The 23179-nt window shown below is 45.7% G+C and overlaps 1 protein-coding gene across 1 annotated transcript in view; it reads right to left on the bottom strand.

Moving 5' to 3' along the window:
• Positions 1-1631: 1631 nt before the first annotated feature.
• Positions 1632-23179, bottom strand: part of LOC135509757 (protein phosphatase 1 regulatory subunit 12A-like) — a 48178-nt gene continuing 26630 nt past the window's right edge. Inside the window, exons 4-13 of the mRNA XM_064930659.1 lie at positions 22638-22794; positions 19582-19726; positions 18592-18666; positions 7410-7495; positions 4227-4435; positions 3732-3841; positions 3243-3398; positions 2436-2518; positions 1828-1914; positions 1632-1734 (exon numbers count right to left, since the gene is read on the bottom strand). Coding sequence (XP_064786731.1) covers positions 1632-1734; positions 1828-1914; positions 2436-2518; positions 3243-3398; positions 3732-3841; positions 4227-4435; positions 7410-7495; positions 18592-18666; positions 19582-19726; positions 22638-22794 — 1211 coding nt within the window. The remainder of the gene's footprint in view (positions 1735-1827; positions 1915-2435; positions 2519-3242; positions 3399-3731; positions 3842-4226; positions 4436-7409; positions 7496-18591; positions 18667-19581; positions 19727-22637; positions 22795-23179) is intronic.

Raw genomic sequence — 23179 nt, 5'->3', positions numbered from 1 at the left:
GCTATGTCCCTGGTGTATCCTGGTTGTGTATCCTGGCTATGTCCCTGGTGTATCCTGGCTATGTCCCTGGTGTATCCTGGCTATGTCCCTGGTGTATCCTGGCTATGTCCCTGGTGTATCCTGGTTATGTCCCTGGTGTATCCTGGCCTGGCTATGTCCTGGTGTATCCTGGCTATGTCCCTGGTGTATCCTGGCCTGGCTATGTCCCTGGTGTATCCTGGTATCCTGGCTATGTCCTGGTGTATCCTGGCTATGTCCCTGGTGTATCCTGGCTATGTCCCTGGTGTATCCTGGCTATGTCCCTGGTGTATCCTGGCTATGTCCCTGGTGTATGTCCTGGTGGTATCCTGGCTATGTCCCTGGTGTATCCTGGTGTATCCTGGTTATGTCCTGGTGTATCCTGTCTATGTCCCTGGTGTATCCTGCCTATGTCCCTGGTGTATCCTGGCTATGTCCCTGGTGTATCCTGGCTAAGTCCCTGGTCTATCCTGGTGTATCCTGGCTATGTCTTGGTGTATCCTGGCTATGTCCGGGTGTATCCTGGCTATGTCCCTGGTGTATCCTGGCTATGTCCCTGGTGTATCCTGGCTATGTCCCTGGTGTATCCTGGTGTATCCTGGCTATGTCCCTGGTGTATCCTGGTGTATCCTGGCTATGTCCCTGGTGTATCCTGGCTATGTCCTGGTGTATCCTGGCTATGTCCTGGTGTATCCTGGCTATGTCCCTGGTGTATCCTGGCTATGTCCCTGGTGTATCCTGGCTATGTCCCTGGTGTATCCTGGCTATGTCCCTGGTGTATCCTGGCTATGTCCTGGTGTATATGTCGGGTGTATCCTGGCTATGTCCGGGTGTATCCTGGCTATGTCCCTGGTGTATCCTGGCTATGTCCCTGGTGTATCCTGGCTATGTCCTGGTGTATCCTGGCTATGTCCTGTGGTATCCTGGCTATGTCCTGGTGTATCCTGGCTATGTCCTGGTGTATCCTGGCTATGCTGGTGTATCCTGGCTATGTCCCTGGTGTATCCTGGTTATATCCCTGGTGTATCCTGGTGTATCCTGGCTATGTCCCTGTGGTTTCCTGGTGTATCCTGGCTATGTCCCTGGTGTATCCTGGCTATGTCCTGGTGTATCCTGGCTATGTCCCTGGTGTATCCTGGCTATGTCCCTGGTGTATCCTGGCTATGTCCTGGTGTATCCTGGCTATGTCCCTGGTGTATCCTGGCTATGTCCTGGTGTATCCTGGTGTATCCTGGCTATGTCATGGTGTATCCTGGTGTATCCTGCCTATGTCCCTAGTGTACCCTGGCTATGTCCTGGTGTATCCTGGCTATGTCCCTGGTGTATCCTGGCTATGTCCCTAGTGTATCCTGGCTATGTCCTGGTGTATCCTGGCTATGTCCCTGGTGTATCCTCCTGGCTATGTCCCTGGTGTATCCTGTATTGCTCTAACATGTCTGTTTTCTGCTTTGCCACCTTCCTGTTAGGTTCTGGTTTTCCGTCCTGCAGGAAGTTGGTACAGAGTACCTTGTTCCCTGCCTGGATTTACTATCATCTTAACGCGATGCATGTTCTGGCAGCGAGAGGGCAGAGTCTACAGGCCACGTTCTAACGTACTGCGTGTATTTCAAATCTTATCTAACAAATGTTTTCACCAACCAAGTGAAGTTTCGTGTCTGAACCTGGTTAAAGAAAGGCTGAATGAACATAATATTCAGGAGACATCCAGCGATAATACTGAACACACAAACACCACAGAACGGGAAATTCACACTTCAACCAGAAGCCCCAACAGAAGAAGACGGATGGAGCCAAGGCTGTAGGACATACCTGAGAGGCAAGGAGGGGGTGGAGCTACTGAGATCACATCCTGTGCTATTGAGGCGGCGGGTGTAAGAGGCGCTACGACTCAGCCAGCTGAGAGAGGGGAAGAGAGGAGGAGGGGTGTAAGAGGCGCTACGACTCAGCCAGCTGAGAGAGGAGGAGAGAGGAGGAGGGGTGTATGAGATAGGGATAGAGGGGGGAGAGAGATAAGGAAGGGGGAGAGAGGAGGAGGGGTGTAAGAGGCGCTACGACTCAGCCAGCTGAGAGAGAGGAGGGGTGTATGAGATAGGGATAGAGGGGGGAGAGAGATAAGGAAGGGGGAGAGAGAAATAGCGAGAGAGGGGGAGAGAGAAAGAGGTGGAGAGAGAGAAAGAGGGCGAGAGAGAGAGAGAGATAAGGAGGGGGGAGAGAGAGGGTGGAGAGAGATAGTGAAAGAGAAAGATGGAAAGGGGGAGGGAGAAAGAGGGGGGGGTGATGCAGTGAAGCTCAAAACCTGTTTAGGCTATTCTCACAAACGCTCAGCCACACACACACAGTGAAGCCGATGAGCAGCCTTTCATTTCCATTCCATACTGTGGTACGTGACAGCATCATGTGAGGCAAGCGGAGCCCACCTGCTAGTGCCGTCTGGGTTGCTGTCTGGTATACTGAAGAGACGTCTGGTTGGACTGGGGTTCACTCTGGCAGTCCTGGGTTCCTGGAAGTACAAGGACGTTTCATGATCTATAAATATCTAGCTATGAATAGTTTCAAACATATCACTACTAACTAGATGGTCCAGTCTAAGAGGACAGTAGTGATGTAGTTGGTCCAGTCTAAGAGGACAGTAGTGATGTAGATGGTCCAGTCTAAGAGGACAGTAGTGATGTCGATGGTCCAGTCTAAGAGGACAGTAGTGATGTCGTTGGTCCAGTCTAAGAGGACAGTAGTGATGTAGATGGTCCAGTCTAAGAGGACAGTAGTGATGTAGATGGTCCAGTCTAAGAGGACAGTAGTGATGTAGATGGTCCAGTCTAAGAGGACAGTAGTGATGTAGATGGTCCAGTCTAAGAGGACAGTAGTGATGTAGATGGTCCAGTCTAAGAGGACAGTAGTGATGTAGATGGTCCAGTCTAAGAGGACAGTAGTGATGTAGATGGTCCAGTCTAAGATGTAGTTGTATTTCCTTGATTCCTTGTGTCCTCTGTCCTTGCCTACTTCTCTAAATAGATTGCAGGTTGTTTCGTGAAGGAAATGAGGAGAGGAATCAAGGGAATACAATGAGGAGAGGAATCAAGGGAGTACAACTCAAATTCACCCTGTGATGCTCCGGTACTGTATCTGTAAAGAATCAACAGTGGTCACAAATCATTCTCAGCCTGTGATGCTCTGGTACCGTTTAAAGGTGTTTTTAAACCATCAATGTGGTCTGGTTCCAGTACCTTGGTGTCTGTACTGGTGTCAGAGCTGAGGCGTGGGCTGGAGGCAGAGCGGATCATACCCAGGCCCGACTCAGGTGCCTGTAGATGGTCCAGTCTAAGGTGGTCCTGAGTGGGTCGGTGGTCCACCTGAAGGGACAGGGTGATGTAGCTGCCTGTCTAAGAAGACAGTCCTCCAGGAGATGGGCAGCACCAGGGGCTGTAGTGATGTGCTGTCAGTCTGGGGCAGGGGGCTTCCCTGGTCCTGTCTAAGAAGGACAGAGTGATGTAGATGGTCACAGATCAAATCAAGTAGTGATTAATGGACCAGTCAAAGAGGTAATAAAAGACCATTTACCAAATCACTTTAAATAGTCAATAGCAGAGTGCACAGGTTGTACATCTGAGTTCCTCCCCCAGGCCGTAGCTGACTCCGTCACCAGGGAGATACCAAGTCATAGCTGCCCTACCCAGCATTCTGGCGTTCAAACACCAACAGAAATCGTGACATACCTTTTTAACGGTGTTTCCTGAAGTGCTGGTTGCCATGGAGGTAGCATGGGGGGAGGAGCTGTTGCGTTTGTTGTTCAAGTTGTTGATGATCTCTCGGTTTTTGGCTTTCTCTGCAACAATCACCATCAGCCAGTTAATGACATGATTCTCTACAACAATCACCATCAGCCCGTTAATGACATGATTCTCTACAACAATCACCATCAGCCCGTTAATGACATGATTCTCTACAACAATCACCATCAGCCCGTTAATAGAACAATAGAACAATTGTTCTCTACAATAGAACAACTCCACATGATTCTCTACAATAGAACAAGTCCACGTGATTCTCTACAATAGAACAAGTCCACATTGGGTTTCAGTCTTTAAGGCATCCGTCATGACAGGGTTTAGGTCCATTTCAATTCAGTAAACTCAAATGTTACTTCATGAATGGACTAGACTGAAATGGACTTGACACCAGGGAAACTTCATTTTGTCTCAGTCTGTCACCTGATTCTGCATCGCTCTCAGACTCGTCCTCCTCTTCTTCTGAACTGGAGCTGCTGGAGGCTTGGGCCTGTCCCTGTGTCCCATGCTGAGTCTGTGCCCCTTCCTCATCCTCATCCTCAGCAGGGCTGCTGGTCAGGGCAGGGGGAGGGTGCTTCTCCCTCTCATGGAGGCAGATCTTCTCCCGGCTGCTCATACGAGAGATTGAGGTCCTGCAGGGGAGAGGATGACAGGTAGGCATGGAGGAACCAATCAGTGACGGTGATCACTAAGGGCGAAGACAATCCGTGTGTGTGTGTAAACAAAAACAAACAAAACCAGGATTTTCCTGAAGTGCTGGAAACTGGGGGAGGATCCGTTTGTTGGTTGTTGATGATCTCTCGGTTTTTGGCTTTCTCTGCAACAATCACCATCAGCCAGTTAATGACATGATTCTCTACAACAATCACCATTTAATGACATGATTCTCTACAACAATCACCATCAGGATGTCTGATTCTATTACAACAATCACCAACAGACAGTTGATTCTATTGGTAGAGAGGTGTCAGGTGGTAACAGACAATGTGATTGTTCTTCAATTGAACAACTCCAGATGAGGTGTCAGGTGGGAACAGACACGTGATTCTATTGGTAGAACAAGTCCACAGGTGGGTTTCAGTCTTTAAGGCATCCGACATGACAGTGTGATTTATTGGTCCATTTCAAGGTTCAGGTAAACTCAAATGTGACTTCTGAATGGACTAGACTGAAATGGACTTAACAGACAGTGTGATTCTATTTTGTGTCAGGTCTGTCAACAGACAGTGTGATTCTATTCAGACTCGTCCTCCTCTTCTTCTACTGGAGCTGCTGGAGGCTTGGGCCTGTGTGTCCCATGCTAGAGAGGTGTCTGTAACAGACAGTCCTGATTCTCATTCCTAGAGGGTGTCTGGTGGGCAGGGGAGAGGTGCAGTGTGATTCTATTGGTAGAGAGATCTTCTCAGGTGGGCTCAGACAGTGTGAGAGATTGAGGTCCTGCAGGATTCTATTGGAGAGGATGACAGGTAGGCATGGAGGAACCAATCAGGTGATTCTATTGGTAGACAAGGTGTCAGTGTGGGTAACAAAAACAAACAAAACCAGGATGGGGACTGATTCTGGATTGGTGGGCGAGAGGTGTCAGGTGGGACAGCTGAACTATATGAATACTATTTAATGACCAGGATGTCTGATTCTATTGGTAGAGAGGTGTGATTCTATTGGTAGAGAGGTGTCAGGTGGTAACAGACAGTGTGATTCTATTGGTAGAGAGGTGTCAGGTGGTAACAGACAGTGTGATTCTATTGGTAGAGAGGTGTCAGGTGGGTAACAGACCGTGTGATTCTATTGGTAGAGAGGTGTCAGGTGGGTAACAGACAGTGTGATTCTATTGGTAGAGAGGTGTCAGGTGGTAACAGACAGTGTGATTCTATTGGTAGAGAGGTGTCAGGTGGGTAACAGACAGTGTGATTCTATTGGTAGAGAGGTGTCAGGTGGGTAACAGACAGTGTGATTCTATTGGTAGAGAGGTGTCAGGTGGGTAACAGACAGTGTGATTCTATTGGTAGAGAGGTGTCAGGTGGGTAACAGACAGTGTGATTCTATTGGTAGAGAGGTGTCAGGTGGGTAACAGACAGTCTGATTCTATTGGTAGAGAGGTGTCAGGTGGGTAACAGACAGTGTGATTCTATTGGTAGAGAGGTGTCAGGTGGGTAACAGACAGTGTGATTCTATTGGTAGAGAGGTGTCAGGTGGCAACAGACAGTCTGATTCTATTGGTAGAGAGGTGTCAGGTGGGTAACAGACAGTGTGATTCTATTGGTAGAGAGGTGTCAGGTGGGTAACAGACAGTGTGATTCTATTGGTAGAGAGGTGTCAGGTGGGTAACAGACAGTCTGATTCTATTGGTAGAGAGGTGTCAGGTGGGTAACAGACAGTCTGATTCTATTGGTAGAGAGGTGTCAGGTGGGTAACAGACAGTGTGATTCTATTGGTAGAGAGGTGTCAGGTGGGTAACAGACAGTGTGATTCTATTGGTAGAGAGGTGTCAGGTGGGTAACAGACAGTGTGATTCTATTGGTAGAGAGGTGTCAGGTGGGTAACAGACAGTGTGATTCTATTGGTAGAGAGGTGTCAGGTGGGTAACAGACAGTCTGATTCTATTGGTAGAGAGGTGTCAGGTGGGTAACAGACAGTCTGATTCTATTGGTAGAGAGGTGTCAGGTGGCAACAGACAGTCTGATTCTATTGGTAGAGAGGTGTCAGGTGGGTAACAGACAGTCTGATTCTATTGGTAGAGAGGTGTCAGGTGGGTAACAGACAGTGTGATTCTATTGGTAGAGAGGTGTCAGGTGGGTAACAGACAGTGTGATTCTATTGGTAGAGAGGTGTCAGGTGGGTAACAGACAGTGTGATTCTATTGGTAGAGAGGTGTCAGGTGGGCAACAGACAGTGTGATTCTATTGGTAGAGGTGTCAGGTGGGTAACAGACAGTGTGATTCTATTGGTAGAGAGGTGTCAGGTGGTAACAGACAGTGTGATTCTATTGGTAGAGAGGTGTCAGGTGGGTAACAGACAGTGTGATTCTATTGGTAGAGAGGTGTCAGGTGGGTAACAGACAGTGTGATTCTATTGGTAGAGAGGTGTCAGGTGGTAACAGACAGTGTGATTCTATTGGTAGAGAGGTGTCAGGTGGGTAACAGACAGTGTGATTCTATTGGTAGAGAGGTGTCAGGTGGGTAACAGACAGTCTGATTCTATTGGTAGAGAGGTGTCAGGTGGGTAACAGACAGTGTGATTCTATTGGTAGAGAGGTGTCAGGTGGGTAACAGACAGTGTGATTCTATTGGTAGAGAGGTGTCAGGTGGGCAACAGACAGTGTGATTCTATTGGTAGAGAGGTGTCAGGTGGGTAACAGAGAGTCTGATTCTATTGGTAGAGAGGTGTCAGGTGGGTAACAGACAGTGTGATTCTATTGGTAGAGAGGTGTCAGGTGGGTAACAGACAGTGTGATTCTATTGGTAGAGAGGTGTCAGGTGGGTAACAGACAGTGTCTGACTCTTGGCTCATATCAGTAACACACTAAGCTACGTCTGTGGTTCTGTATCAGTGATTCCTAAGTGGGTAACAGACTGGCACAGACAACAGACATGCTGGGGCACTGACTTGCGTGGTCGAACCGATGCCATATTGATAGGAGGGCTGGTCTCGATGACAGGAGGCTGGGACAGCTTGGCTTTTTCTGTACGCAGCTAGATAGATATACAGGAAGACATATACTGAGTAAATATACAGGAAGACATATACAGAGTAAATATACAGAGTAAATATACAGAGTAAATATACAGAGTAAATATATAGGCAGACATATACAGAGTAAATATACAGAGTAAATATATAGGCGGACATATACAGAGTAAATATACAGAGTAAATATACAGGAAGACATATACAGAGTAAATACACAGGAAGACATATACAGAGTAAATATACAGGAAGACATATACAGAGTAAATACACAGGAAGACATATACAGAGTAAATATACAGGAAGACATATACAGAGTAAATATACAGAGTAAATACACAGGAAGACATATGCAGAGTATATATACAGAGTAAATATACAGGAAGACATATACAGAGTAAATATACAGAGTAAATATACAGGAAGACTTATACAGAGTAAATATACAGAGTAAATATACAGAGTAAATATTAAGAGTAAATATACAGGAAGACATATACAGAGTAAATATACAGGAAGACATATACAGAGTAAATATACAGAGTAAATATACAGGAAGACATATACAGAGTAAATATATAGGAAGACATATACAGAGTAAATATACAGGAAGACATATACAGAGTAAATATACAGGAAGACATATACAGAGTAAATATACAGAGTTAATATACAGGAAGACATATACAGAGTAAATATACAGAGTAAATACACAGGAGGACATATACAGAGTAAATATACAGGAAGACATATACAGAGTATATATACAGAGTAAATATACAGGAAGACATATACAGAGTAAATATACAGGAAGACATATACAGAGTAAATACACAGGAAGACATATACAGAGTAAATATACAGGAAGACATATACAGAGTAAATACACAGGAGGACATATACAGAGTATATATACAGAGTAAATATACAGGAAGACATATACAGAGTATATATACAGAGTTAATATACAGAGTAAATACACAGGAAGACATATACAGAGTAAATATACAGGAAGACATATACAGAGTAAATATACAGAGTAAATACACAGGAGGACATATACAGAGTATATATACAGAGTAAATATACAGGAAGACATATACAGAGTATATATACAGAGTAAATATACAGGAAGACATATACAGAGTAAATATACAGGAAGACATATACAGAGTAAATACACAGGAAGACATATACAGAGTAAATATACAGGAAGACATATACAGAGTAAATATACAGGAAGACATATACAGAGTAAATATACAGGAAGACATATACAGAGTAAATATACAGAGTAAATATACAGAGTAAATATACAGGAAGATATATACAGAGTAAATATACAGAGTAAATATACAGAGTAAATACACAGGAAGACATATACAGAGTAAATATACAGGAAGACATATACAGAGTAAATATACAGAGTAAATACACAGGAGGACATATACAGAGTATATATACAGAGTAAATATACAGGAAGACATATACAGAGTATATATACAGAGTAAATATACAGGAAGACATATACAGAGTAAATATACAGGAAGACATATACAGAGTAAATATACAGGAAGACATATACAGAGTAAATATACAGAGTAAATATACAGGAAGACATATACAGAGTAAATATACAGGAAGACATATACAGAGTAAATATACAGAGTAAATATATAGGAAGACATATACAGAGTAAATATACAGGAAGACATATACAGAGTCAATATTTATTTATTTTCACCTTTATTTAACCAGGTAGGCAAATTGAGAACAAGTTCTCATTTACAATTGCGACCTGGCCAAGATAAAGCAAAGCAGTTCGACACATACAACGACACAGAGTTACACATGGAGTAAAACAAACATACAGTCAATAATACAGTATAAACAAGTATATATACAATGTGAGCAAATGTGGTGAGATAAGGGAGGTAAAGGCAAAAAAAGGCCATGGTGGCAAAGTAAATACAATATAGCAATAGAAATAATGGGGTGCAAATGAACAAAATAAATAAAAATAATACAGTAGGGGGAGAGGTAGTTGTTTGGGCTAATTTATAGATGGGCTTTGTACAGGTGCAGTAATCTGTGAGCTGCTCTGACAGCTGGTGCTTAAAGTTAGTGAGGGAGATAAGTGTTTCCAGTTTCAGAGATTTTTGTAGTTCGTTTCAGTCATTGGCAGCAGAGAACTGGAAGGAGAGGCGGCCAAAGGAAGAATTGGCTTTGGGGTTCACCAGAGATATACCTGCTGGAGCGCGTGCTACAGGTGGGTGCTGGTGACCAGCGAGCTGAGATGGTGACCAGCGAGCTGAGATAAGGGGGGACTTTACCTAGCAGGGTCTTGTAGATGACATGGAGCCAGTGGGTTTGGCGACGAGTATGAAGCGAGGGCCAGCCAATAAGAGTGTACAGGTCGCAGTGGTGGGTAGTATATGGGGCTTTAGTGACAAAACGGATGGCACTGTGATGGACTGCATCCAATTTATTGAGTAGGGTATTGGAGGCAATTTTGCAAATGACAAGTCGAGGATTGGTAGGATGGTCAGTTTTCCAAGGGTATATTTGGCAGCATGAGTGAAAGATGCTTTGTTGCGAAATAGGAAGCCAATTCTAGATTTAACTTTGGATTGGAGATATTTGATGTGAGTCTGGAAGGAGAGTTTACAGTCTAACCAGACACCTAGGTATTTGTCCATATATTCTAAGTCAGAGCCGTCCAGAGTAGTGATGGACAGGCGAGCAGGTGCAGGCAGCGATCGGTTGAAGAGCATGCATTTAGTTTTACTCGTATTTAAGAGCAATTGGAGGCCACGGAAGGAGAGTTGTATGGCATTGAAGCTTGCCTGGAGGTTTGTTAACACAGTGTCCAAAGAAGGGCCAGAAGTATACAGAATGGTGTCGTCTGCGTACAGGTGGATCAGAGAGTCACCAGCAGCAAGAGCGACATCATTGATGTAAACAGAGAAGAGAGTCGGTCCAAGAATTGAACTCTGTGGCACCCCCATAGAGACTGCCAGAGGCCCAGACAACAGACCCTCCGATTTGACACACTGAACTCTATCAGAGAAGTAGTTGGTGAACCAGGCGAGGCAATCATTTGAGAAACCAAGGCTGTCGAGTCTGCCAAAGAGGATGTGGTGATTGACAGGGTTGAAAGTCTTGGCCAGGTCAATGACTACGGCTGCACAGTATTGTTTCTTATCGATGGCGGTTAAGATATCGTTTAGGACCTTGAGCGTGGCTGAGGTGCACCCATGACCAGCTCGGAAACAAGATTGCATAGCGGAGAAGTTATGGTGGGATTCGAAATGGTCGGTAATCTGTTTGTTGACTTGGCTTTCGAAGATCTTAGAAAGGCAGGGTAGGATAGATATAAGTCTGTCGTAGTTTGGGTCAAGAGTGTCCCCCCCTTTGAAGAAGGGGATGACCGCAGCTGCTTTCCAATCTTTGGGAATCTCAGACGACATGAAAGAGAGGTTGAACAGACTAGTAATAGGGGTGGCAATAATTTCGGCAGATAATTTTACAAAGAAAGTGTCCAGATTGTCTAGCCCGGCTGATTTGTAGGGGTCCAGATTTTGCAGCTTTTTCAGAACATCAGCTATCTGGATTTGGGAGAAGGAGAAATGGGGAAGGCTTGGGCGAGTTGCTGTGGGGGGTGCAGTGCTGTTGACCGGGGTAGGGGTAGCCAGGTGGAAAGCATGGCCAGCCGTAGAAAAATGCTTATTGAAATTCTCAATTATAATGTATTTATCGGTAGTGACAGTGTTTCCTATCCTCAGTGCAGTGGGCAGCTGGGAGGAGGTGTTCTTATTCTCCATGGACTTTACAGTGTCCCAGAACTTTTTTGAGTTTGTGTTGCAGGAAGCAAATTACTGCTTGAAAAAGCTAGCCTTGGCTTTTCTAACTGCCTGTGTATATTGGTTTCTAGCTTCCCTGAAAAGTTGCATATCAATGCATAAGTTGCATTCGATGCTCATGCAGAACGCCACAGGATGTTTTTGTGCTGGTCAAGGGCAGTCAGGTCTGGAGAGAACCAAGGGCTACATCTGTTCCTGGTTCTACATTTCTTGAATGGGGCATGCTTACTTAAGATGGTGAGGAAGGCATTTTTTTTAAATAACCAGGCATCCTCTATTGACAGGATGAGATCAATATCCTTCCAGGATACCCCGGCCAGGTCGATTAGAAAGGCCTGCTCGCTGAAGTGTTTCAGGGAGCGTTTGACAGTGATGAGTGGAGGTTGTTTGACCGCTGACCTATTACGGATGCAGGCAAAGAGGCAGTGATCGCTGAGATCTTGGTTGAAGACAGCAGAGGTGTATTTAGAGGGGTCAGGATGATATCTATGAGGGTGCCGTGTTTACAGCTTTGGGGTGGTACCTGGTGGGTTCATTGATGATTTGTGTGAGATTGAGGGCATCGAGCTTAGATTGTAGGATGGCTGGGGTGTTAAGCATGTTCCAGTTTAGGTTCCGGGTTGGAGCGAGCGGTCGCATCTACACTTCGGTCCGCAGGTAGTATAACTTTTCATTACATTTCCATTACATTTCATTATAGTACAACGGTTTGATTTGTCTAATCTTAGCAATTTCTTCTTAGCTAGCTACATAGCCGTCTTTGTATCAAAGATAATTGCGTAATTATCGTATTTCGTCGTCCTAATGTAGTCTACACTGCTATCTGCCCAGCAGCTAGCTACGTCTACCGTCTACTAGCACTGTAGAAACTATTACACTCAACTGAACGACTCGATTAGTGTAGTGTTAGCTAGCTACATAGTTGTCTTTGCTGTCTTCGTATCCAAGATAATTGTGTAGTTTAGAGTGTGTAGACTTAGAGTGATTATCTTAATTTACCGAGGTTAGCTAGCCAGCTATTTGTCGTCCTTAACGTAAGAGATACTGCTAGCTAGCTAGCCAACAGCTAGCCAACGTCTACCGAATTAACTTCAACAATCCGGTCAACATTCCGCTTCGCTCCACAGGTAGTATCACATTTTCATTTCACTTCATTACAGTACAACGGTTTGATTTGCTTGATCGTAGCTAGCTAGCTACATAGCCGTCTTTGTATCTAAGACAATTGTGTAGTCTAGAGCGATTTTCTAGGTTAGCTAGCCAGCTATTGTCGTTCTTTTAACGTAACGTAACGTAATCAACACTGCTAGCTAGCCAGCTAGCCCCCGAATAGCAGCACTGTAGAAACTATTACACTCGACGGAACGACTTGATTAGTGTAGTGTCAACAACACAGCCACTGCCAGCTAGCCTACTCCAGCAGTACTGTATCATTTCAATCATTTTAGTCAATAAGATTCTTGCTACGTAAGCTTAACTTTCTGAACATTCGAGACGTGTAGTCCACTTGTCATTCCAATCTCCTTTGCATTAGCGTAGCCTCTTCTGTAGCCTGTCAACTATGTGTCTATCTATCCCTGTTCTCTCCTCTCTGCACAGACCATACAAACGCTCCACACCGCGTGGCCGCGGCCACCCTAATCTGGTGGTCCCAGCGCGCACGACCCACGTGGAGTTCCAGGTCTCCGGTAGCCTCTGGAACTGCCGATCTGCGGCCAACAAGGCAGAGTTCATCTCAGCCTATGCCTCCCTCCAGTCCCTCGACTTCTTGGCACTGACGGAAACATGGATCACCACAGATAACACTGCTACTCCCACTGCTCTCTCTTCGTCCGCCCACGTGTTCTCGCACACACCGAGAGCTTCTGGTCAGCGGGGTGGTGGCACCGGGATCCTCATCTCTCCCAAGTGGTCATTCTCTCTTTCTCCCCTTACCCATCTGTCTATCGCCTCCTTTGAATTCCATGCTGTCACAGTTACCAGCCCTTTCAAGCTTAACATCCTTATCATTTATCGCCCTCCAGGTTCCCTCGGAGAGTTCATCAATGAGCTTGATGCCTTGATAAGCTCCTTTCCTGAGGACGGCTCACCTCTCACAGTCCTGGGCGACTTTAACCTCCCCACGTCTACCTTTGACTCATTCCTCTCTGCCTCCTTCTTTCCACTCCTCTCCTCTTTTGACCTCACCCTCTCACCTTCCCCCCTACTCACAAGGCAGGCAATACGCTCAACCTCATCTTTACTAGATGCTGTTCTTCCACTAACCTCATTGCAACTCCCCTCCAAGTCTCCGACCACTACCTTGTATCCTTTTCCCTCTCGCTCTCATCCAACACTTCCCACACTGCCCCTACTCGGATGGTATCGCGCCGTCCCAACCTTCGCTCTCTCTCCCCGCTACTCTCTCCTCTTCCATCCTATCATCTCTTCCCTCTGCTCAAACCTTCTCCAACCTATCTCCTGATTCTGCCTCCTCAACCCTCCTCTCTTCCCTTTCTGCATCCTTTGACTCTCTATGTCCCCTATCCTCCAGGCCGGCTCGGTCCTCCCCTCCCGCTCCGTGGCTCGACGACTCATTGCGAGCTCACAGAACAGTGCTCCGGGCAGCCGAGCGGAAATGGAGGAAAACTCGCCTCCCTGCGGACCTGGCATCCTTTCACTCCCTCCTCTCTACATTTTCCTCCTCTGTCTCTGCTGCTAAAGCCACTTTCTACCACTCTAAATTCCAAGCATCTGCCTCTAACCCTAGGAAGCTCTTTGCCACCTTCTCCTCCCTCCTGAATCCTCCTCCCCCTCCCCCCTCCTCCCTCTCTGCAGATGACTTCGTCAACCATTTTGAAAAGAAGGTCGACGACATCCGATCCTCGTTTGCTAAGTCAAACGACACCGCTGGTTCTGCTCACACTGCCCTACCCTGTGCTCTGACCTCTTTCTCCCTCTCTCTCCAGACGAAATCTCGCTTCTTGTGACGGCCGGCCGCCCAACAACCTGCCCGCTTGACCCTATCCCCTCCTCTCTTCTCCAGACCATTTCCGGAGACCTTCTCCCTTACCTCACCTCGCTCATCAACTCATCCCTGACCGCTGGCTACGTCCCTTCCGTCTTCAAGAGAGCGAGAGTTGCACCCCTTCTGAAAAAACCTACACTCGACCCCTCCGATGTCAACAACTACAGACCAGTATCCCTTCTTTCTTTTCTCTCCAAAACTCTTGAACGTGCCGTCCTTGGCCAGCTCTCCCGCTATCTCTCTCAGAATGACCTTCTTGATCCAAATCAGTCAGGTTTCAAGACTAGTCATTCAACTGAGACTGCTCTTCTCTGTATCACGGAGGCGCTCCGCACTGCTAAAGCTAACTCTCTCTCCTCTGCTCTCATCCTTCTAGACCTATCGGCTGCCTTCGATACTGTGAACCATCAGATTCCCCTCTCCACCCTCTCCGAGTTGGGCATCTCCGGCGCGGCCCACGCTTGGATTGCGTCCTACCTGACAGGTCGCTCCTACCAGGTGGCGTGGCGAGAATCTGTCTCCTCGCCACGCGCTCTCACCACTGGTGTCCCCCAGGGCTCTGTTCTAGGCCCTCTCCTATTCTCGCTATACACCAAGTCACTTGGCTCTGTCATAACCTCACATGGTCTCTCCTATCATTGCTATGCAGACGACACACAATTAACCTTCTCCTTTCCCCCTTCTGATGACCAGGTGGCGAATCGCATCTCTGCATGTCTGGCAGACATATCAGTGTGGATGACGGATCACCACCTCAAGCTGAACCTCGGCAAGACGGAGCTGCTCTTCCTCCCGGGGAAGGACTGCCCGTTCCATGATCTCGCCATCACGGTTGACAACTCCATTGTGTCCTCCTCCCAGAGCGCTAAGAACCTTGGCGTGATCCTGGACAACACCCTGTCGTTCTCAACTAACATCATGGCGGTGGCCCGTTCCTGTAGGTTCATGCTCTACAACATCCGCAGAGTACGACCCTGCCTCACACAGGAAGCGGCGCAGGTCCTAATCCAGGCACTTGTCATCTCCCGTCTGGATTACTGCAACTCGCTGTTGGCTGGGCTCCCTGCCTGTGCCATTAAACCCCTACAACTCATCCAGAACGCCGCAGCCCGTCTGGTGTTCAACCTTCCCAAGTTCTCTCACGTCACCCCGCTCCTCCGCTCTCTCCACTGGCTTCCAGTTGAAGCTCGCATCCGCTACAAGACCATGGTGCTTGCCTACGGAGCTGTGAGGGGAACGGCACCGCAGTACCTCCAGGCTCTGATCAGGCCCTACACCCAAACAAGGGCACTGCGTTCATCCACCTCTGGCCTGCTCGCCTCCCTACCACTGAGGAAGTACAGTTCCCGCTCAGCCCAGTCAAAACTGTTCGCTGCTCTGGCCCCCCAATGGTGGAACAAACTCCCTCACGACGCCAGGACAGCGGAGTCAATCACCACCTTCCGGAGACACCTGAAACCCCACCTCTTCAAGGAATACCTAGGATAGGATAAAGTAATCCTTCTCACCCCCCTTAAATGATTTAGATGCAATATTGTAAAGTGGCTGTTCCACTGGATGTCAGAAGGTGAATTCACCAATTTGTAAGTCGCTCTGGATAAGAGCGTCTGCTAAATGACTTAAATGTAAATGTCGCCTAGCAGCACGAGCTCTGAAGATAGGTGGGGGGCAATCAGTTCACATATGGTGTCCAGGGCACAGCTGGGGGCAGAGGGTGGTCCTTAGCAGGCGGCAACGGTGAGAGACTTGTTTTTAGAAAGGTGGATTTTTAAAAGTAGAAGTTCAAATTGTTTGGGTACAGACCTGGATAGTAGGACAGAACTCTGCAGGCTATCTCTGCAGTAGATTGCAACACCGCCCCCTTTGGCCGTTCTATCTTGTCTGAAAATGTTGTAGTCAGGGATGAAAATTTCAGAATTTTTGGCGGTCTTCCTAAGCCAGGATTCAGACACAGCTAGAACATCTGGGTTGGCAGAGTGTGCTAAAGCAGTGAATAAAACAAACTTAGGGAGGAGGCTTCTAATGTTAACATGCATGAAACCAAGGCTATTATGGTTACAGAAGTCGTCAAAAGAGAGCGCCTGGGGAATAGGAGTGGAGCAAGGCACTGCAGGGCCTGGATTCACCTCTACATCACCAGAGGAACAGAGGAGGAGTAGAATAAGGGTGCGGCTAAAAGCAATAAGAATTGGTCGTCTAGAACGTCTGGAACAGAGAGTAAAAGAAGGTTTCTGGGGGCAATAAAATAGCTTCAAGGTATAATGTACAGACAAAGGTATGGTAGGATGTGAATACAGTGGAGGTAAACCTAGGTATTGAGTGATGAAGAGAGAGATATTGTCTCTAGAAACATCATTGAAACCAGGTGATGTCATCGCATGTGTGGGTGGTGGAACTGAAAGGTTGGATAAGGTATAATGAGCAGGATTAGAGGCTCTACAGTGAAATAAGCCAATAAACACTAACCAGAACAGCAATGGACAAGGCATATTGACATTAAGGAGAGGCATGCTTAGTCAAGTGATCATAAGAGTCCAGTGAGTAGTGAGTTTGGTTGGGGTCACGGCGAATCAGACAGCTAGCCGGGCCATTGGTAGCAAGCTAGCATAGGATGGGTCTGTTTTGAGCCACCTCGTGTGTTTCCGTCGGTAGATTAGTGGGGTTCCGTGTAGTAGAGGGGATCAATCCAATTGGCAAAATAGATATAGTTATAGTGACCCAAGAAAAATTGTTCGATAGACTTATTCAGATAGCAGCCGATAAGACCGCTAACGATTAGCAGGCCGCAGATGGGCGTTTAGGTAACGTCGTGACGGAGGAGCCAGCTGGATAACTCCCTCGGGCAGATAACGTCGGTAGTCCAGTTGTGAAGGCCCGGTGGGGCTCCGCGTTTGCAGTAAAAAGGGTCCGGATAGGTGATTGTAGCCCAAGAGTGATTGATGGAACTATTCAGCTGGCTAGCTCCAGAATAATTGATGTTTGCTCTGGGATCGATGCAAGCCAATAGTAACACGGATAGCAGCTAGCTAGCTGCAAGATCCAGGTGTAAATGTGCAGAGCTTGCAGTTGAAATCCGGGGATATGGAGAGATAAATAGGTCCGGTATGTTCTGGTCTGAGTCACGTTATACAAAACTGTCAAAAGATTTTCGAGCTAAAGGATATCTGATGACCACAAACCGTGGTTAGCTGCATACTAACGTTAGCCAGTAAACAGGCTAGCTTCTGGCTAGCTTCTGGTTCGCTTCTATTGTGGATTTTAGATTTGAGGTAAATAATACTTATTTTTTTAATTGGTGAGACGGGTTGCAGGAGAGTGCCTTGAAGTTGAGCTTTTGGAAAAGAAAATATATGCGAAGAAAGGTGTAAATATATATATATACACGGGACACGACAAGACACGACAAGACGAGGACAAAGGATGTCTGACGTCTGCTATGCAATCTTGGGAAGTATATTTACAGAGTAAATATACAGGAAGACATATACAGAGTAAATATACAGGAAGACATATACAGAGTAAATATACAGGAAGACATATACAGAGTAAATATACAGGAAGACATATACAGAGTAAATATACAGGAAGACATATACAGATAAATATACAGAGTTAATATACAGAGTAAATATACAGGAAGACATATACAGAGTAAATATACAGGAAGACATATACAGAGTAAATATACAGGAAGACATATACAGAGTAAATATACAGAGTAAATATACAGGAAGACATATACAGAGTAAATATACAGGAAGACATATACAGAGTAAATATACAGGAAGACATATACAGAGTAAATATACAGGAAGACATATACAGAGTAAATATACAGAGTAAATATACAGGAAGACATATACAGAGTAAATATACAGGAAGACATATACAGAGTAAATATACAGGAAGACATATACAGAGTAAATATACAGAGTAAATATACAGGAAGACAGATACAGAGTAAATATACAGAGTAAATATACAGGAAGACATACAGTACCAGTGAAAGTTTGGACACACCTACTCATTCAAGTGTTTCCCTTTAGTTTGACTATTTTCTAAAGTTGTAGAATAGTGGAGACATCAACACTATGAAATAACACACATGGAATCATGTAGTAAAAAAAAAAGTAGAAAAAAAAGAGTTAAATAAATCAAAAATATATTTTATATTAATAGTAGTGCACTTTATAGGGCATAGGATGCCAATAGGACGACGGCAGAGACTTACAGAATTTTGTTTCTTTGTCAGCTCCTCCAGAGTGTCCACTAGAGTGTCATCTGCTACTTCTAGAGGGGTTTGTCCCTGGAACAAGGACACACATCATTTAGTGCATTGACATTATGAGTGTCCAAAATGGCACCCTATTCCCTGGATAATACACTACTTTAGTATTGCTCTATAAGTAGTGCGCTTATAAAGGGAATTGTGTTCTATAGGGCTCTGGTCTAAAGTAGTGCACTATATAGGGAATAGGGTTCTATAGGGCTCTGGTCTAAAGTAGTGCTAAAGTAGTGCACTATATAGGGAATAGGGTTCTATAGGGCTCTGGTCTAAAGTAGTGCACTATATAGGGAATAGGGTTCTATAGGGCTCTGGTCTAAAGTAGTGCACTATATAGGGAATAGGGTTCTATAGGGCTCTGGTCTAAAGTAGTGCACTATATAGGGAATAGGGTTCTATAGGGCTCTGGTCTAAAGTAGTGCACTATATAGGAAATAGGGTTCTATAGGGCTCTGGTCTAAAGTAGTGCACTATATAGGGAATAGGGTTCTATAGGGCTCTGGTCTAAAGTAGTGCACTATATAGGGAATAGGGTTCCATTTGTGTAACATTACTGTTGAGTCAGCATGTAGTATAGATGTGATTACATTGCACGAGCCGTTACATACTCAGTGTGATTAAGATGCTCTGTGTCTGGGCACATAGGGAGACTAATACAGCCCCAGACTGAAGGTGTCATAATACCCATAAAACCTAGCGGTCAAACAGGGAAAAGCTTCCAATCGTTTTTCCACCATTCATTTTCCTTATAGGGGAAAACCTCTAGGTGTGACTTTTCGATAACCATGTAAATCTCTCTCGGACAAGGTGACTTTTATCAATAAAATGCAGCTGTATTTACTCTCAAATTAGAACATGCTAATTAGCATGCGAGGGGTGGGGGGTGTACTTAATGTTTTGTACATTCAGAGAATGCGTGTATCTTCTCCCACTCACCACGTTGTTGAGAGCAGCCATCTCACACATGTTGTCAGACAGCAGAGAACACACCTCCTGCTGTCCCCAGTGAGCAGCAGCGTGCAGGGCTGTCCAGCCATCCACATCACCACTGTCCAAATCCAGACCACACTGGAGCAGGACCCTGTGGGGGCGGGGGGGTGGGGGGGAGAGAGAGAGAGATGAACAGGTTGAGGGAGAGAGAGAGAGAGAGAGAGAGAGAGAGAGGAGAGAGAGAGAGAAAGAGAGAGAGAGAGAGAGAGAGAAGATAGATGAAGAGAGAGAAGAGAGATGAAGAGAGGTAGAGAAATTTGAAGAGAGAGAGAGAGAGAGGAGGGGGAGAGAGATGAAGAGGGAGAGAGAGAGAGGAGGGGGAGAGAGATGAAGAGGGGGAGAGAGAGGAGGGGGAGAGAGATGAAGAGGGAGAGGGAGAGAGGAGGGGGAGAGAGACAGGAGGGGGAGAGAGATGAAGAGGGAGAGAGAGAGGAGGGGGAGAGAGACAGGAGGGGGAGAGATATGAAGAGGGAGAGAGAGACGAAGAGGAAGGGGAGAAAGAGAAGCAGACAACTAGAAAGAGGAGGAGGTTGAGGTAAGGCAAAATGTGAGGTGGTGGTGAGGATGACTAACAATCAGGGAAACGTTGAGCATTTTTAGCACGTGTAGCATGTTTAGTATGTTTAGTATGTGTAGCATGTTTAGTATGTGTAGCATGTTTAGTATGTTTAGTATGCGTAGCATGTTTAGTATGTGTAGCATGTTTAGTATGTTTAGTATGTGTAGCATGTTTAGTATGTTTAGTATGCGTAGCATGTTTAGTATGCGTAGCATGTTTAGTATGTGTAGCATGTTTAGTATGTGTAGCATGTTTAGTATGTGTAGCATGTTTAGTATGTTTAGTATGCGTAGCATGTTTAGTATGTTTAGTATGCGTAGCATGTTTAGTATGTTTAGTATGCGTAGCATGTTTAGTATGTGTAGCATGTTTAGTATGCGTAGCAAGTTTAGTATGTTTAGTATGTGTAGCATGTTTAGTATGTTTAGTATGTGTAGCATGTTTAGTATGTGTAGCATGTTTAGTATGTTTAGTATGCGTAGCATGTTTAGTATGTGTAGCATGTTTAGTATGCGTAGCATGTTTAGTATGTTTAGTATGCGTAGCATGTTTAGTATGCGTAGCATGTTTAGTATGTTTAGTATGCATAGCAGGTTTCGTATATGTAGTATGTTTAGTATGCGTAGCATGTTTAGCATGTTTAATATGCGTAGCATGTTTAGTATGCGTAGCATGTTTAGTATATGTAGTCTGTTTATAATGTTTAACATGCGGAGCATGTTTAGTACGTTTAGTATGTTTAGTACACCTAGCATGTTTAGAATGCGTAGCATGTTTAGTATGTTTAGTATGCGTAGCATGTTCAGTACGCGTAGCATGTTTAGCATGTTTAGTACGTGTAGCATGTTTAGTACGCATAGCATGTTTAGCATATTTAGTATGCGTAGCATGTCTAGTATGTTTAGTATGCGTAGCATGTTTACTAGGCGTAGCATGTTTAGTATGCGTAGCATGTTTAGTACGTTTAGTATTTTTAGTACACCTAGCATGTTTAGTACGCATAGCATGTTTAGTACATGTAGCATGTTTAGTACGCGTAGTATGTTTAGTATGCGTAGTATGTTTACTAGGCGTAGCATGTTTAGTATGCGTAGCATGTTTAGTATGTTTAGTATGCGTCGCATGTTTAGCATGTTTAGTATGCATAGCATGTTTACTAGGCGTAGCATGTTTAGTACGCGTAGCATGTCTCGTATGCGTAGCATGTTTACTAGGCGTAGCATGTTTAGTATGTGTAGCATGTTTAGTATGTGTAGCCTGTTTAGTAGGTTTAGTACGCTTAGTATGTTTAGTATGCGTAGCATGTTTATTAGGCGTAGCATGTTTAGTATGCGTAGCATGTTTAGTATGCGTAGCATGTTTAGTATGTTTAGTATGCGTAGCATGTTTAGTGTGCGTAGCATGTTTAGTATGTTTAGTATGCGTAGCATGTTTATTAGGCGTAGCATGTTTAGTATGCGTAGCATGTTTAGTATGCGTAGCATGTTTAGTATGTTTAGTATGCGTAGCATGTTTAGTGTGCGTAGCATGTTTAGTATGTGTAGCATGTTTAGTGTGAGTAGCATGTTTAGTATGTTTAGTATGCGTAGCATGCGTAGCCTGTTTAGTATGTGTAGCATGTTTAGTATGCGTAGCATGTTGAGTATGCGTAGCCTGTTTAGTATGCGTTGCATGTTTAGTATGCGTAGCATGTTGAGTATGCGTAGCATGTTTAGTATTCATAGCATGTTTAGCATGTTTACAGTGGGTCGGGTGACTAGTACACGACCCACTGACGGGCACCCGACCCACTGACTAGCACCCGACCCACTGACTAGCACCCGACCCACTGACTAGCACCCGACCCACTGACTAGCACCCGACCCACTGAATAGCACCTGGCCCACTGGCTAGCACCCGACCCACTGACTAGCACCCGACCCACTGACTAGCACCTGGCCCACTGACTAGCACCCGGCCCACTGACTAGCACCTGGCCCACTGACTAGCACCTGACGAGCACCCGACCCACTAGCACCTGACGAGCACCTGACTAGCACCTGACCCACTGACGAACACCTGACGAGCACCCGACCAACTAGCACCTGACGAGCACCTGACTAGCACCTGACCCACTGACTAGCACCTGACCCACTGACTAGCACCTGACCCACTGACGAGCACCTGACCCACTGACGAGCACCTGACCCACTGACGTAGCACCTGACCCACTGACTAGCACCTGACCCACTGACTAGCACCTGACCCACTGACTAGCACCTGACCCACTGACGAGCACCTGACCCACTGACGAGCACCTGACCCACTGACGAGCACCTGACCCACTGACGAGCACCTGACCCACTGACGAGCACCTGACCCACTGACTAGCACCTGACCCACTGACTAGCACCTGACCCACTGACTAGCACCTGACCCACTGACGAGCACCTGACCCACTCACTTCATGACCTCTATGTAGCCCTTGGCAGCGGCCACGTGCAGCGCTGTGGCCTTGGTGTTAGGATGAGGTGTCAGCACGCCACTTCCTGCCAGCACCGCATTGGCATCCGCCAGCATCACCCGCTCCTCTTCCCGCCGTGCCATGTCTACGTCAACCCCTAAGAGAGAGGAAGAGGGACAGAGGGACACATGCAACAGATAGGGACCCAGACTACATAATAATCCCTAGTTACCCTGCTTCTAGTATTATAGAACACCCAGGCTACATAATAATCCCAAATCGACCTGCTTCTAGTATTATAGAACACCCAGACTACACAATAATCCCTAGTTACCCTGCTTCTAGAACACCCAGACTACATAATAATCCCTAGTTACCCTGCTTCTAGTATTATAGAACACCCAGACTACATAATAATCCCTAGTTACCCTGCTTCTAGTATTATAGAACACCCAGACTACATAATAATCCCTAGTTGACCTGCTTCTAGTATTATAGAACACCCAGACTACATAATAATCCCTAGTTGACCTGCTTCTAGT

The sequence above is a fragment of the Oncorhynchus masou genome, chromosome 22 (assembly GCF_036934945.1).
Source record: "Oncorhynchus masou masou isolate Uvic2021 chromosome 22, UVic_Omas_1.1, whole genome shotgun sequence".
Lineage (NCBI taxonomy): Eukaryota > Metazoa > Chordata > Actinopteri > Salmoniformes > Salmonidae > Oncorhynchus > Oncorhynchus masou.
Note: the sequence above shows the minus strand (reverse complement) of the source record. Positions and strands in the feature narration are given on the sequence as shown.